Source organism: Zeugodacus cucurbitae, chromosome 2 (assembly GCF_028554725.1).
Source record: "Zeugodacus cucurbitae isolate PBARC_wt_2022May chromosome 2, idZeuCucr1.2, whole genome shotgun sequence".
In the NCBI taxonomy this organism is placed as follows: domain Eukaryota; kingdom Metazoa; phylum Arthropoda; class Insecta; order Diptera; family Tephritidae; genus Zeugodacus; species Zeugodacus cucurbitae.
In genome coordinates this window covers 77103961-77116530 of record NC_071667.1, presented here as the reverse complement: position 1 = coordinate 77116530, position 12570 = coordinate 77103961, and the positions used below count along the sequence as shown (strand labels likewise).

The window sequence follows — 12570 nt, the reverse complement described above, 5'->3', positions numbered from 1 at the left end:
AGAAGCTGCACTGAGATTTTTTTACAAAATGGAAAATGGGCGTGGCGTCGCCCACTTATGGGTCAAAAACCATATCTCAAGAACTACTCAACAGATTTCAATGAAATTCGGTATATAACACTTTCTTGACACCCTGATGGGTGGAATATGGGCGAAATCGGTTCACAACTACGTCTACTTCCCATATAACTCAATTTTGAATTCTTTTGATTCGTTCACTTTATAATACATATGTATATACATTAGGAACAAATGAAGATAGCGGAATAAAGCATTACACAAATACTGTATTTGAGCTGTGACATCACTTGTGGAAAAATTGTCAAAATCGAACCATGACTTTTCAAGGCCCCTGATATCAGATATTTTTATGTAATTCATTCCCTCTGAATATTTTTCTTATAACAGTTTCTCTCTGTACCTGAAATGGTAAAAATCGGGTCATAACTTCCCCCAGACCCCATATACCTAATTATAAGCAATTAAGGGAGCGTAGGAATCGGTTTAGGAATTACCTCAGTCCCCATATATTTTCGTTATTGAACTTTCTACCGCATATATGGGTCGAATTGTGTTATCTTTATAAAATTACATCAATAAATTGCGAGAGTATAAAATGTTCGGTTACACCCGAACTTAGCCTCCTTCCTTACTTTCTTTCTTCCATATTTCATATTAATATTTTCAAACTATAACTTTCATAGCTATATAATTAAGTGTTAATAAAACAAATTTATTTTTTTTTATAGAAATAGTTGTTGACTTTTGTATTTTCTTCTTTTGTTCACATTTTGATTTTTTAAATTGAAAAATACTTACATACACTTAAATATTTTTCACTTTAAATTACATAATTATCTCTAAAATCTTACACACATTTTTAACTCTATACTTACTTTATATAAAGTATTTAAATACATATAATTCTATTATAACTATATGTCTTACATATTACATATATTTAGTGTGTATACCTAATGAATTAATTTATCTAAAGTATAAAAATTAATATCAATACGATTGCCTTAGAGTTACGAGTATTTGAAATTAAGTTCAATCGTTTTCGTTTCCACGACGCGATTCTTTACGCGATTTGTTAACGAATGTACGAGTACATATGTATCTATATATCATATATATGTACTATTGTATAATTGAGGTGTATGTGGTATCCTTTTTATCTAAATATATGTAAATATGTTGGTATTTGTGGATCTATGAGATAAATAAGTGTTGATGTATATTTGTGAAATTGAGTCCAATCGTTTTCGTTTCCACGACGCGCGATTTGTAAACGAATGTACGAGTACATATATATCTATATATCATATATATGTACTATTGTATAATTGAGGTGTATGTGGTATCCTTTTTATCTAAATATATGTAAATATGTTGGTATTTGTGGATCTATGAGATAAATATGTGCTGATGTATATTTGTATAGGATGCGTAAATAATATTTACGAAACCAGCGCTTTGTTTATACTATTTACATTGACAACGTCCAGTGCAAATATATGTATAAATAAATATAAAAAAATAAATATATTTATATCCATATTCATTTTTTCTTAATTTGTTGCTTTGTAGTTAGTTCCTTTTCACATCAAGTGATTTGGGTGAGCTGCAAGTGTCCTGACTGCACTCTTTTGGTCCTTCGCACATCAAGTGAGTCGGATGAAATGCAGTGACCCGACTGCTTTCGTTACTATAGTATGTACTATATATATATATATCTATTTCTGTATAGCATGTGTGTAATGTATATCTATCTAAGATTGCATCCAGAGCTCAGGTACAATATAGAATAGATGATTGCAAATAGCTATATATGTATATTGCTTTTCAGGTTTTTAGGTTTTTTTTTTTGAGTATACGGGTATTCGGGAAGACTCGCGCGCTATTTAGTATAGCAACGTGGTCGCTTAGTATCCATAGAGGTAGGGGTACATAGGCACAAATATGGCAGGTCCCATTTGACGTTCCTGTGGCATATGGGTCTTCATGTGTTTCTTCAGGTGATCGCGACGTCCGAATTTCTTACCACAAGCGGAACATGGATAAGGTCGTAGTCCAGTATGTATGCGCTTATGGCGTGTCAACTCTTCATTGCGCGTAAATGTCTTGCCACAAGACTCGACGTCACATTTGAAGGGACGTTCACCTGGAAAAAATCAAAAAATAATATAAGTTAGTTTGATTTTTCACTGATTTTATAACGGCCATAATGCGCGCGTATTAACTGCTTGCTTTCGCTACAAATTAGTAAAACAATGTTACTTCTCGGCATCTCAGCTTACCGGTATGTATACGTATGTGTCCTTTCAATTGTCCATTGTTGGAGAAAGCCACATCACAGTGTGGACACTTGAATTTCTTTGGACGTTGTTTTCTCGCATTGATGGCTTTGAGATGCGCCTCTTCGGCCATAATGCGCGCGTATTCATGCTCCATTAGACCGAATGCGTAGGCATCCATGCCCGCGAAGCTGGCGGCTGCTGCAGCCGCAGCACTACCAGATGCGGCAATGTGAGGTGTGGATAGCGCTGGGCTGAGATGGTTGGATCCGCTTAAAACGCTAGCTGCATTCGATGCATAGAAGAAGTCGTTAGGCATCGTTGTGGGCGCCGGCGCATTTGTTGGTATAATGGTGTTAGATAATAAAGGCAACCGATGTTGCGGATGCACTGCATATGTATCCAAGGAATGTAATGAAGGCATTGTATGGCGACGCGGTAGACGTACTCCATAGACATCTTCACTTGACGGACGGGCAGCAACGGTTGGGAATTGACTGGAATCGGTCATAATTCTGTCGGTGGGTTGTTCATGTGGGAAGGGTTCATCGCTGAGACTGCAATTACTTTGACTGGAAGCGCATTCAGAAGTCCGGCTCGTATGCATGTAATCATCGTCGTCCACTTCGAGCTCCTCATCGTCGGACTCAGATTGGTCCAAATCTGTGGTGACATCCTCGACTTTCAGAAATTCCACTTCTATGTCAGCTTCAGTCTTTTGACTGTTCACGGTGAGATTTTGTGGTTCGTTGATGGTGTTCATCGCGTCGACGGCTTGTTCAACGTGGGGGTGGGCTGGCGCTTGATTAGCTTCTTGTGCTGCTGCTGCTGCTGCTGCTGCTGCTGCTGCTGCTGCTGCTGCTGTGCGTTGTGTCATATCCCAGGGACGGAAGAGACGAGAATAAGTTTGTGGACATTGAATTTTTAGAGAAGACATTTTTGGAATTTTGATTTGACACACGAGTTTTCTTTTGCTTTTGCACAAAATTTGTTTTTGTACTAAAGGTTCGCAATTTTCATTTTCATCATACGCGCAGCGTAATGAAGAAAATACTAAAATTATATGCACTAATGGAAAAAAAGCAAATTTGCTTTCGGAATAGCCGTGGCGTGTATGTGCGTACACTATGAAATCTAAACGAAAACTGACTACGCTCTTGCTCCGGCGCAACACTTAAGTACTGACTGAATGTGTGAAGGATATGCCAAATAACTGCTACCTTTCATCTTCGTTTATCTGTATTTTCCTTTCAGCACATAGATACACACAACTACCGTTGCAAGAATGCGGATACAAAAGAGAAATACGCACACACACACGTAGTAAGAACAATAACAAATCTACGTTTACTCCACCCTTAAACGCACGGTCACCATTGAATTCATTCATGAACAAGCGCAAAACCCTGTGGTTTTGTCGCTTGCTTATAACTTGCCTTGATTTGCCTCCGGCCGTTGTGAGTGGCAGGAGTTGCAAGCATCGCATGGCTGCCTGGCTGCCTGTCTGTCTGTCTAACTGGTCGTTGGCTGCATGCCCTCTGTCAATTCGCAGACATACACTTACACACATATGGATACACCAATAATAGTTGCCGAGCTGTCGGGGATGATGTTTTCAGCAATGGCTGCTGTGCGCCTTCCTGCTTTTAACCGCGTTACTTTCATGCTTTGCAAAATCAAATTTATTACTTTGCTCTTGCGTTTGTGTGTGTGTCTGTGTCGACTTTTACTTTTATCATTGTTGTTGTTGCTATTGCTCTGTGTTGGTATATCGTTGTAATTATATTTTTGTGCGTTCATCGAGAAGTCGTCGCGTCGTCGCAAAGCGTCGCTTTGCAGTCACAAATTTGAGTAACGTTCTTTTTTTTTTGGTGACTTTTTCGATTATGAATTTTACGCTTTCCCACCGCAACGCTGGGTGCGCAATTTTCGACAAGAAAGTTATCAGCCTCCGTTCCAACCTACCCCCACCCTGGGCGCACAGTCAACGCAACATCATATCGCGCGCCTCACGAACGCTCTCTCCCCTTGTAACGGTTTTGTTGAGTGCTTTGAAGTTTTTGCTATACGCATTGTTGTTTTTATTATTGTTAGCGATACCGTTTTCACATTTTAAGTGTGTCTTTCAGCCATTTGCTAATGCAATTGGTGTTGTATAAGTGTAAACCGTTAGATTTGTGGGGGGTGTGCATATTAAGCGCGCCCTCTGATTTTGCGGGGGTGTCGCAACTTATGGTGCCGCGCTAAAGCGCTGGGGAACGGTTCAGTGGATTCCATCTTTGAGTCATTGTCATAATCATCAACATTAAATGCAATCATGCTTATTGTTTGGGGCCAGAGTTTTCCGTTCGATTTCCTGTGTTTAAGTTGAAAAGTTTGAAGTTTTGAGACTCAAGAAAGTGTGTAAATTTGTCAAGGCATATCTAATAAGTTCAAAGTATAAAATATGTTATATCAACAATTACAATGGATAGGGTTTAAATTTTTTGGAAAGTGGATTTAGTCCCGTTCTCTAATAGATTAAAAGTACATATCTCATATATCATTTATCTAAAGCCATATCAACCTTGTGTAAACATTTATTTTTACAGCACTATTCTGTGGACTTTACAAATTCAACAAATTTACAATTTGTAAAAAATTGAAATTTATCAAACATTTCGTATTCTGTGTCTAAAATAAAAAGCTCTTTTCTTTATAAGTTGTTAAGAAGTAAAATGCTCTTGACAAATAAAACATCTCGCTGTGGATAGTGAATTATTTGTAATGGAAATATTTTACTTTTGTCGTTATTTTTATGCAAAGAGGAAAAATATGAACATGTGGATGGCTCGCGTTATTGAGCCGTTTTTATGTTAAGAAGTTTATTTTTCTCTTTTTTGTATAAAAAAATGAAGATAATGAGGGTAACTTTGACGAAAATGTTTTCTATAGTTTGCATGCGATTACAGCTTAGCAAATTTTTGCCAATAAAGAACAAAGATTAGATTTCGCAGTCCCCATGGAACCTTTCTGAAGCTAAACATAACAACCAACTAAATCAAAATTGCATTCCAAATAGTTTTTAATATATTATAAAGGACATATGTATATTTATTATATTATGTACTATTCTGTGGCTTTGAAGGGGAGCAAAAGACTATGGGTGGGAGCGGGGATGGAAAAGCGAATATATAGCCTCTGTCATCCGATTATCAATCAACCTCATTTACGCGCGGCTCTCCTTGTTTGGTTAGAGAGATTAGTGCATCAGGCCTGAAAGGCTTCAGTCGATATCTGAGAATTATCGCTACATCAGAATCGGATAGATAGGCTGTTAACCGGTCAATCGTAAACCAAACTTATCAACGAAGCAACAATGAAGAAGGCTCGGTTAAAACAAACACTCATCCAAATAACGACCTTTTGCTTGAAAAATAGGGCTAGATTCGGAGCATGGAATATTTGCGCTATCTCAGAAACTTCACGTCTAGACCAAGAGCAAAGGATTTATTGTGAAATTGAAGTTAAATTATTAACTATTTTGCAACAAATATTGAAATGCATGTGAAAACTTACCATGTAAAATAATTCGAATAAATTTTTCAATTCAAATCAATATAATTCGACAGAAATCAGCTGTTTCTGTTTACATTTTTTGTTTCCCACACGTGTGGGGATAAGCTATGCGTTCTGAAGCTTTATATTTTATCAAAATTTTCACAGAATACCAAAAAAATTCTTACTTGATAAAAATCTGAAAAAAATTTCAATTTTTTTGTTATTTTGTCAAGTGCACAGAATAGGGCTGTTAGTCTTTCAAGATATTTTGTAAATTTCGACGAAATCGGATAAGAAACCCCGCCCCCTTTAGGTGAAATCCTATATTTAAGCTACTATTTAAGCTCAACGATTTTAGCAAACATCTATATGTTAAAGTTTAGGATTGTCTAGAAAAAATACAATCACGTAATTCTCATATGACATTCTAAGTAAATTCCATCAGATTTTCTCATTTTACAATAGCAAAATCTATGCTCAATGAAGATATCGAAATAAAAAACAAAAATTTTACTTCTAATGTGTGTCAACTCCCGTCTAAAAATTGGATTTTATTGCATCAGATCGCCAGATAGCGAAAATGAAGACCTATGGCTGACTTTTACCGAAATATTAAGACAATTTTTGAGATATATTATTTATATACGTGAAATTAAGTGGACATCTTTCTCTATTGATAATATGGTCAAATAAAATCGGTTCAGTAAGTGTTATAACGTTTCTTCACATTACATTATACATATATGAAATCTAGATATTTCGATAAATGTAACCGAACATATTTCGATTAGAATTATATAATTTTATTTATAATTATGTAGTACACATCATTGATTTCGCCCCATCGCAATAATATGATATGTACAGTAACTTCTGTGGAATATTGATTTTAATACAGATTCTTGTATTTCGGATATAATCCAAGACTTAGTAATTCTAACAGAAAATTTAACACATCAAATATGATTGAATTCGTTTAATAATTTCGTCTAATAATGTAAGGATTCGTTATATTATTCATTTGAATTATGAATTTGCCAGGGGATTAGCCTACACATTTAGTTTGCTATAATATAACTGTCATTCAGGCTTTGGACTTAAGCGAAAATTTCTACAAAACCTCAGTAATGAACAAAAGAATTAGGGTTATACGGGCTATTAACTCTTTAAGCGCATTTTTTTTTGGGATAAAATCCTCTTTCTAATGAAAAAAATACGCGAAGCTATTAAGAGCCGCGAGCTACACAATTTTTGTCAAGGTCTTTATCATCACCTATGCTTAACGCACTTAAATAAACAGTTAGATAGAGTTTTCGTGCACATACTTGTATATACATATGCATATGAATATTACATATTATCCTTTCCGCGCATGCATATGTATTTAAATTCCATTGACGCCAGCTAATCCTACACTACTTCAATACAAAAGCAATATTGCGTCAGAAAAGGTATGACAGGTATGAAGAATTTATGCATAATTTGAATTTTTGGTACATTCGTTTTAGAGATCCCTTTGCATCGTCTTTTGTACTAAAGACATTCCTCGTATATTTTTTTTCTGTCTGCCGTTTATAAGTTATTTCTATATAAATATGTATGTTTTCTTTTTTGTTTTAAGCCGCTACGAAAAACTAAATATACAACGTCTTCTTTGAAAATATATTATTTTGAAAATATTTTTAGCTCAATGTTGTGGTCTGGAAGTATTTATATTTATAACATATTCTTAAACAGCATTAAAAACAATATGGTGTACACTCCGTAAGCAAATAACAACAAAATTATGCGAAATTTAAAAATCTGTAGCCTGTGATGCGTTTTAATGGAATTTTAAAGTGCTTGTTTCAATTGCAGTTTCAATGTGGACCATCTTTATTGCATTTTTAGCAAAAGGCTAGCGATCTAAAAACACTCTATATTGTCTAGCTTAGAAACTCAATTGTTTTTGACTTTTTGATTTTCATTATATTTTTCATATTATTTTAAAATTATTCTTCTTCTTGAATCGCGAAGCCCACCACTACACAGTGGTTCGGCTTGTATGAAGGCGCGGTCATAAATACTTATCGTTGAGATATCGCTATGAAATTTTCACCAAAAATCTAGAAAAATATTTTAAATATATATAAATTGGCCCCATCGGACTACTAGGTCTTGCTCCCATATAACAGTAATTGCCATTATATGACAATGATGCGCAAAAATACTTCTCATGGCCATGGCTGGAGCGTCAAAACTTTCAGTAAGGCTTTGGAAAAAAAAAGTTAAGAAAGCGATAAACAAGCTGAACTTGATTTGTCGTCATAGTTTCCCTCATCCAAACCCCATATTCCACCTATAAGAATAATATCATATAAAAAATTAATGTAGGAAAAAAGCACAGTTAGTACAGTTCATTTTTTCACTGCCATTCAACAGCCATTATAATTAGAACAAAAACGTATAATGTATCCTTTAGTAAACCGTACACAGATTGAAATAAAGACGATTTATCAAGATGCTTATGTTCTAGCGAAAGTGGTTCAGTTCAGTATAAAGTTATTAGTTAGTAATCATTTTATTATACTATGTTTCTTCAAATTATAAAATACTAAAATATAATAGTGGACCACAAATTTATGTTGGATCAGAAAAGTTAAAGCTAAGTGTTGTTTTAGTACATAGTTTTTCACTTAAGACTGTCTTTTATAATAAGCTATATACAGATGTATTTCTACTCTTGTTTCAAAGTTATGCGTACTGTTTCAAAACAACAACAATAAAATGTAAGCATAGCAGATTCACTTCCTTCGATGTATCTCCACTCCAGCGATTGTCTGCAGATCTCATCCGGTTGCTTCAACAAAGTATTTGCGCCTGCATATTTCCTCAGTTATTGGCTTTCTCTCGTCCAAAGTGTTTGAATTGTGTTTGGTAATCAGATTTTTAAATATTTTTCAGAGACTTCAATAGTTTAATGAAAGAAAAAAGAATAAAACAGTTATATTTTAGTGTGCCATGAAATTATGGAATGTCGACAGATTTTATTCAGTTATAAAAAGACGATACGAATTTTAAAGATCCTGCTACGTACGTCATCGGTAATTCTCGATATCTCCAGATTGTGATTGCTTTGGACTTTGTAGTCTTCAGTTTTAAGTAGTTAAGTTTTGCTTTGTATGATTCAGCGATTCGAACAGATTAAGCAGATGTCTTTTTCATAGCCAAGATCCTCAAGGAACCCAGTACGGTTCCATCTTATACCATATATAAATAGTATGTGTGCCCTTGCATTGGCCAATGGCTTCGATGTAGTCTATATAAATTGGTTATTGCTTCTTCGAGTTTGGCAATTAATTGAAATATTTTGCAGGAACGTCAGCTTTAGTAATCTCATTACATTATCAAATTAATTCCAGTACAAACTATTGTGGATATGTTATTGAATTGACATTATGATATGATTCTGGACTTGTTGTTATATACCAGTGTTCGTTCGATTCCCTACTCTCCAAGTGTCTTGTCGAATACAGATAATGTCTACGTATAAGATATCTACATACTTGATATGATGTTTTATATGATATCATGTTTATGTAACTTTATTGCTATGATTTTCCTAACTCTGTTGCTTCGAAAAAAAAACATTCTTTAGTTAAAACTTGTGTACAGTAAAGGTTATAATGAACACATAATATGTACATATGTATGTATTCATAAATCTTTTGTAATTTACTTGGAGCTAATTTTTGTGATCTAATGCATATTTAACTGAATTATTTTCTATGTATGTATGTACACATATATGTATACCGAATATGTGGTCTTAGGGTCAAAATATGAAGTTTTCAAAATCTGAAATGAAGTTGCGTGAATTTCCGGCCATAACAAATGCGTACCCGTACCCTTTCCGCAGATTTATACATATTTCCCTATAATCGCTTAGGTCAACTTGGCCAAGTAATAAAGGCTGTAATGGACATATGCACTGTGCAGTGAAATACTTCAATAATAATATAGAATACTAATTGCTAATAATCTGTGAGTATTTGCAGCGTAAAGGCTTACTTGCCCTCACAGTAGCCACACATATATTTCTTTGAACAAAAGCGTAAATCCATCTTCAAGAAGATATTTGGTACGCCTTATAGACGATGCATTTTCTATGAATTCCACTAATTACGTAAGCCAAGGTAACAGACGCTTCTTTTCATTTTCCTTGCACGTGCATAAGTAGACATTTTCGCGTTTAACATTTGCGCGCAGGCGCATTTAATAATGGAAAATCCCTCGCATGCACATTTTAAATGGCATCCTTTTTCACGTATGTGATATCTTTGAGACCATTGTCTTAATGCATTTTGTCCCAGTAGTAGAAACATACTGAACTCTTAAACTAATTTAGTTTGTCTATTTAAGAACTGAACTTTAACTAGTTCTTCTTTGCTTTTTTAAATCAACTAAATGTTCAGTTTGCATAAATATATGAAGGGATGCTTAGGTTTCTTTCTGAAATATGTGTACGCAATTGTTTTTAAGTTATCGCTATCAAAGAAAATCTAAAATCTTTTAAATTAATGATGTATATCTGAACAGGACAGCATTTTAACTCGATGCTTCCAAAATGGCTTCCGAAATTACAAGACTCAACTGTAGACTGCCACGCATTATAACAAACACCGACATATTGAATTCACAATTCACACCCAAAACTAATCAAGTTAGATATAGGGTTATATGTGTATATCAAAATTATCAGGGCGACGAGGCGCGCCAAAATCCGAATGTCTGTCTGTCTGTCCGTCCGTCCGTCTGTGCAAACTGTAACTTGAGTAAAAATTAAGATATCTTGATGAAACTTGGCACACTTATTTCTTGGCACCATAGGAAGGTTGCTTTCGAAAATGAGTAAAATCGGACCACTACCACGGCCACAAAATGGAAATGTAAATAAAATTTGGTACAAAGGATCGCACTATGAAGGGGCATATTTGGATGTAATTTTTTTGGGGAAGTGGGTATGGCCCCGCCCCCAAATAGGTTTTTTGTACATATCTCGCAAACCAATAAAGCTATATAAACCAAACTTTCAGCAGTCGGTTTTTTAGCCACCGAAATGTAAATTTTGTAAATTTTACAGAATAAATACCAGAAAGAAGCTGCACTCAGACTTTTTTACAAAATGGAAAATGTATGTGGCATTGCCCACTTTTGGGTTAAAAAGCCATATCTCAGGAACTACTCGACAGATTTCTAATGAAATTCGGTATATAATATTTTCTTGACACTCTGATGACACATGTGGAAAATGGATGAAATCGGTTCACAACTACAACAACTTCCCTTATAACTTAATTTTGAATTCCATCTGATTCCTACACTTTAAAAGATATACATTAGGAACCAATGAAGATAGCGAAATAAATCATAAATACTGTATATGATCCGTGGCATCACTTGTGAACAAATTTTCGAAATCGGACTATAACTTTGGTAATTAAATATAGGTAAATCTCTCAGATATCTCAATTTAATTCAGAGGAAATCTTCTTCTTCTGATAGAGTCCAGAAAAGGCTAAAATCAGGTCATAATTTCTCCTAGCTCATATAGCTATTTATAGGATTTTCAAAAATACGATGGATTTAATAGCTTATAAATCGGGTAATATATGAAATTTCTTAGCTAAATTAAATGAGCATATAATCTTAGATATAATGTATGTTGGTGATGAAAATGAGTTTAATAAAAATATAGCAATAAATTGCGAGAGTATAAAATGTTCGGTTATACCCGAACTTAGCCTTTCCTTATTTGTTTACTATATATTTAAAATATTTATTTTAGATTTCATTTGGTAGCACTGTGTATTGCTACCAAAAAAATCTAAAATTTTGGAAAATGAAGGTAAACATGGTATTTTTTAAGCTCGATGCAGATATGCTAAAAATCTTCAACTCGTCTGAAAAATGATGAAATTTTCCACAAAGCTTCTGCAATTCGGTTCATTAATTTATCATATGTAGTAGAAGGAGGTCGGTACATATAACACTCTGAACCTCAATAACATCAACCTCAACTGTCTTCTTCGGGAGAAGTTCGTCTGGTGATGCTCACAGTTACTACTGTTCCTTGAACTCTGCTTAGTTAAGGTGGATCGTCATGATACAGAATTATACAGTTTCAAATACGGCTGTGAAGTGATCTCTATTCTGGAGTGAACAAACGCAAATAATTCATGTAATGTTTGACTCATGCAGTCTTATGAGATGTCTGTTGCCTCATCTATTTTGCAGACCTTCAATCAATATGAGATCGTGGACTTTTGTCACGTTATCTTCAGTAGTAATTGAGTGGCCGTAAAACGAGATTCCATTCAACAACCGATATTGCACTTTTTAATGTTTCTTCAATCTAACTCTATGATTTAGTAGCGTCCAAATGTAATAATGTAGATAAATCGTGAATGAATCGTGAATCGATGATGTCTAAAATGATCTTGAGAGAAATCGTCCAAATTTTGACGTTCGAGGACAGTTCTAGCGCCGCCGTAATTTTCTCTGAGAGTAAGGAAAATGGAATCGAATTTCTATATTTCAGGCCTTACGAAACATTTATTTGAGCGAATATTGGAATTCTTATTGATATTTTGATACAAAATGGCGGCTTTTGAGTCAATCTGTGGATCCTCAATTTTGTATTTTTTGTCAAAAACACTGTTCAATAGAATCTTGATTGTTTCGAAAAACG

The 12570-nt window shown here is 34.6% G+C and overlaps 1 protein-coding gene across 1 annotated transcript; it reads right to left on the bottom strand.

Annotated features, from left to right (window-relative positions):
- Window positions 1-802: 802 nt before the first annotated feature.
- LOC105211387 (Krueppel-like factor 7) lies at window positions 803-3630 on the bottom strand. Its single transcript, XM_011182784.3, has 2 exons — window positions 2304-3630; window positions 803-2167 (listed from the first exon to the last, which is right to left on the bottom strand). Exons 1-2 carry the CDS (start codon window positions 3235-3237, stop codon window positions 1929-1931), a joined length of 1173 nt encoding a protein of 390 aa, XP_011181086.2. The 5' UTR covers window positions 3238-3630; the 3' UTR covers window positions 803-1928.
- Window positions 3631-12570: the final 8940 nt, after the last annotated feature.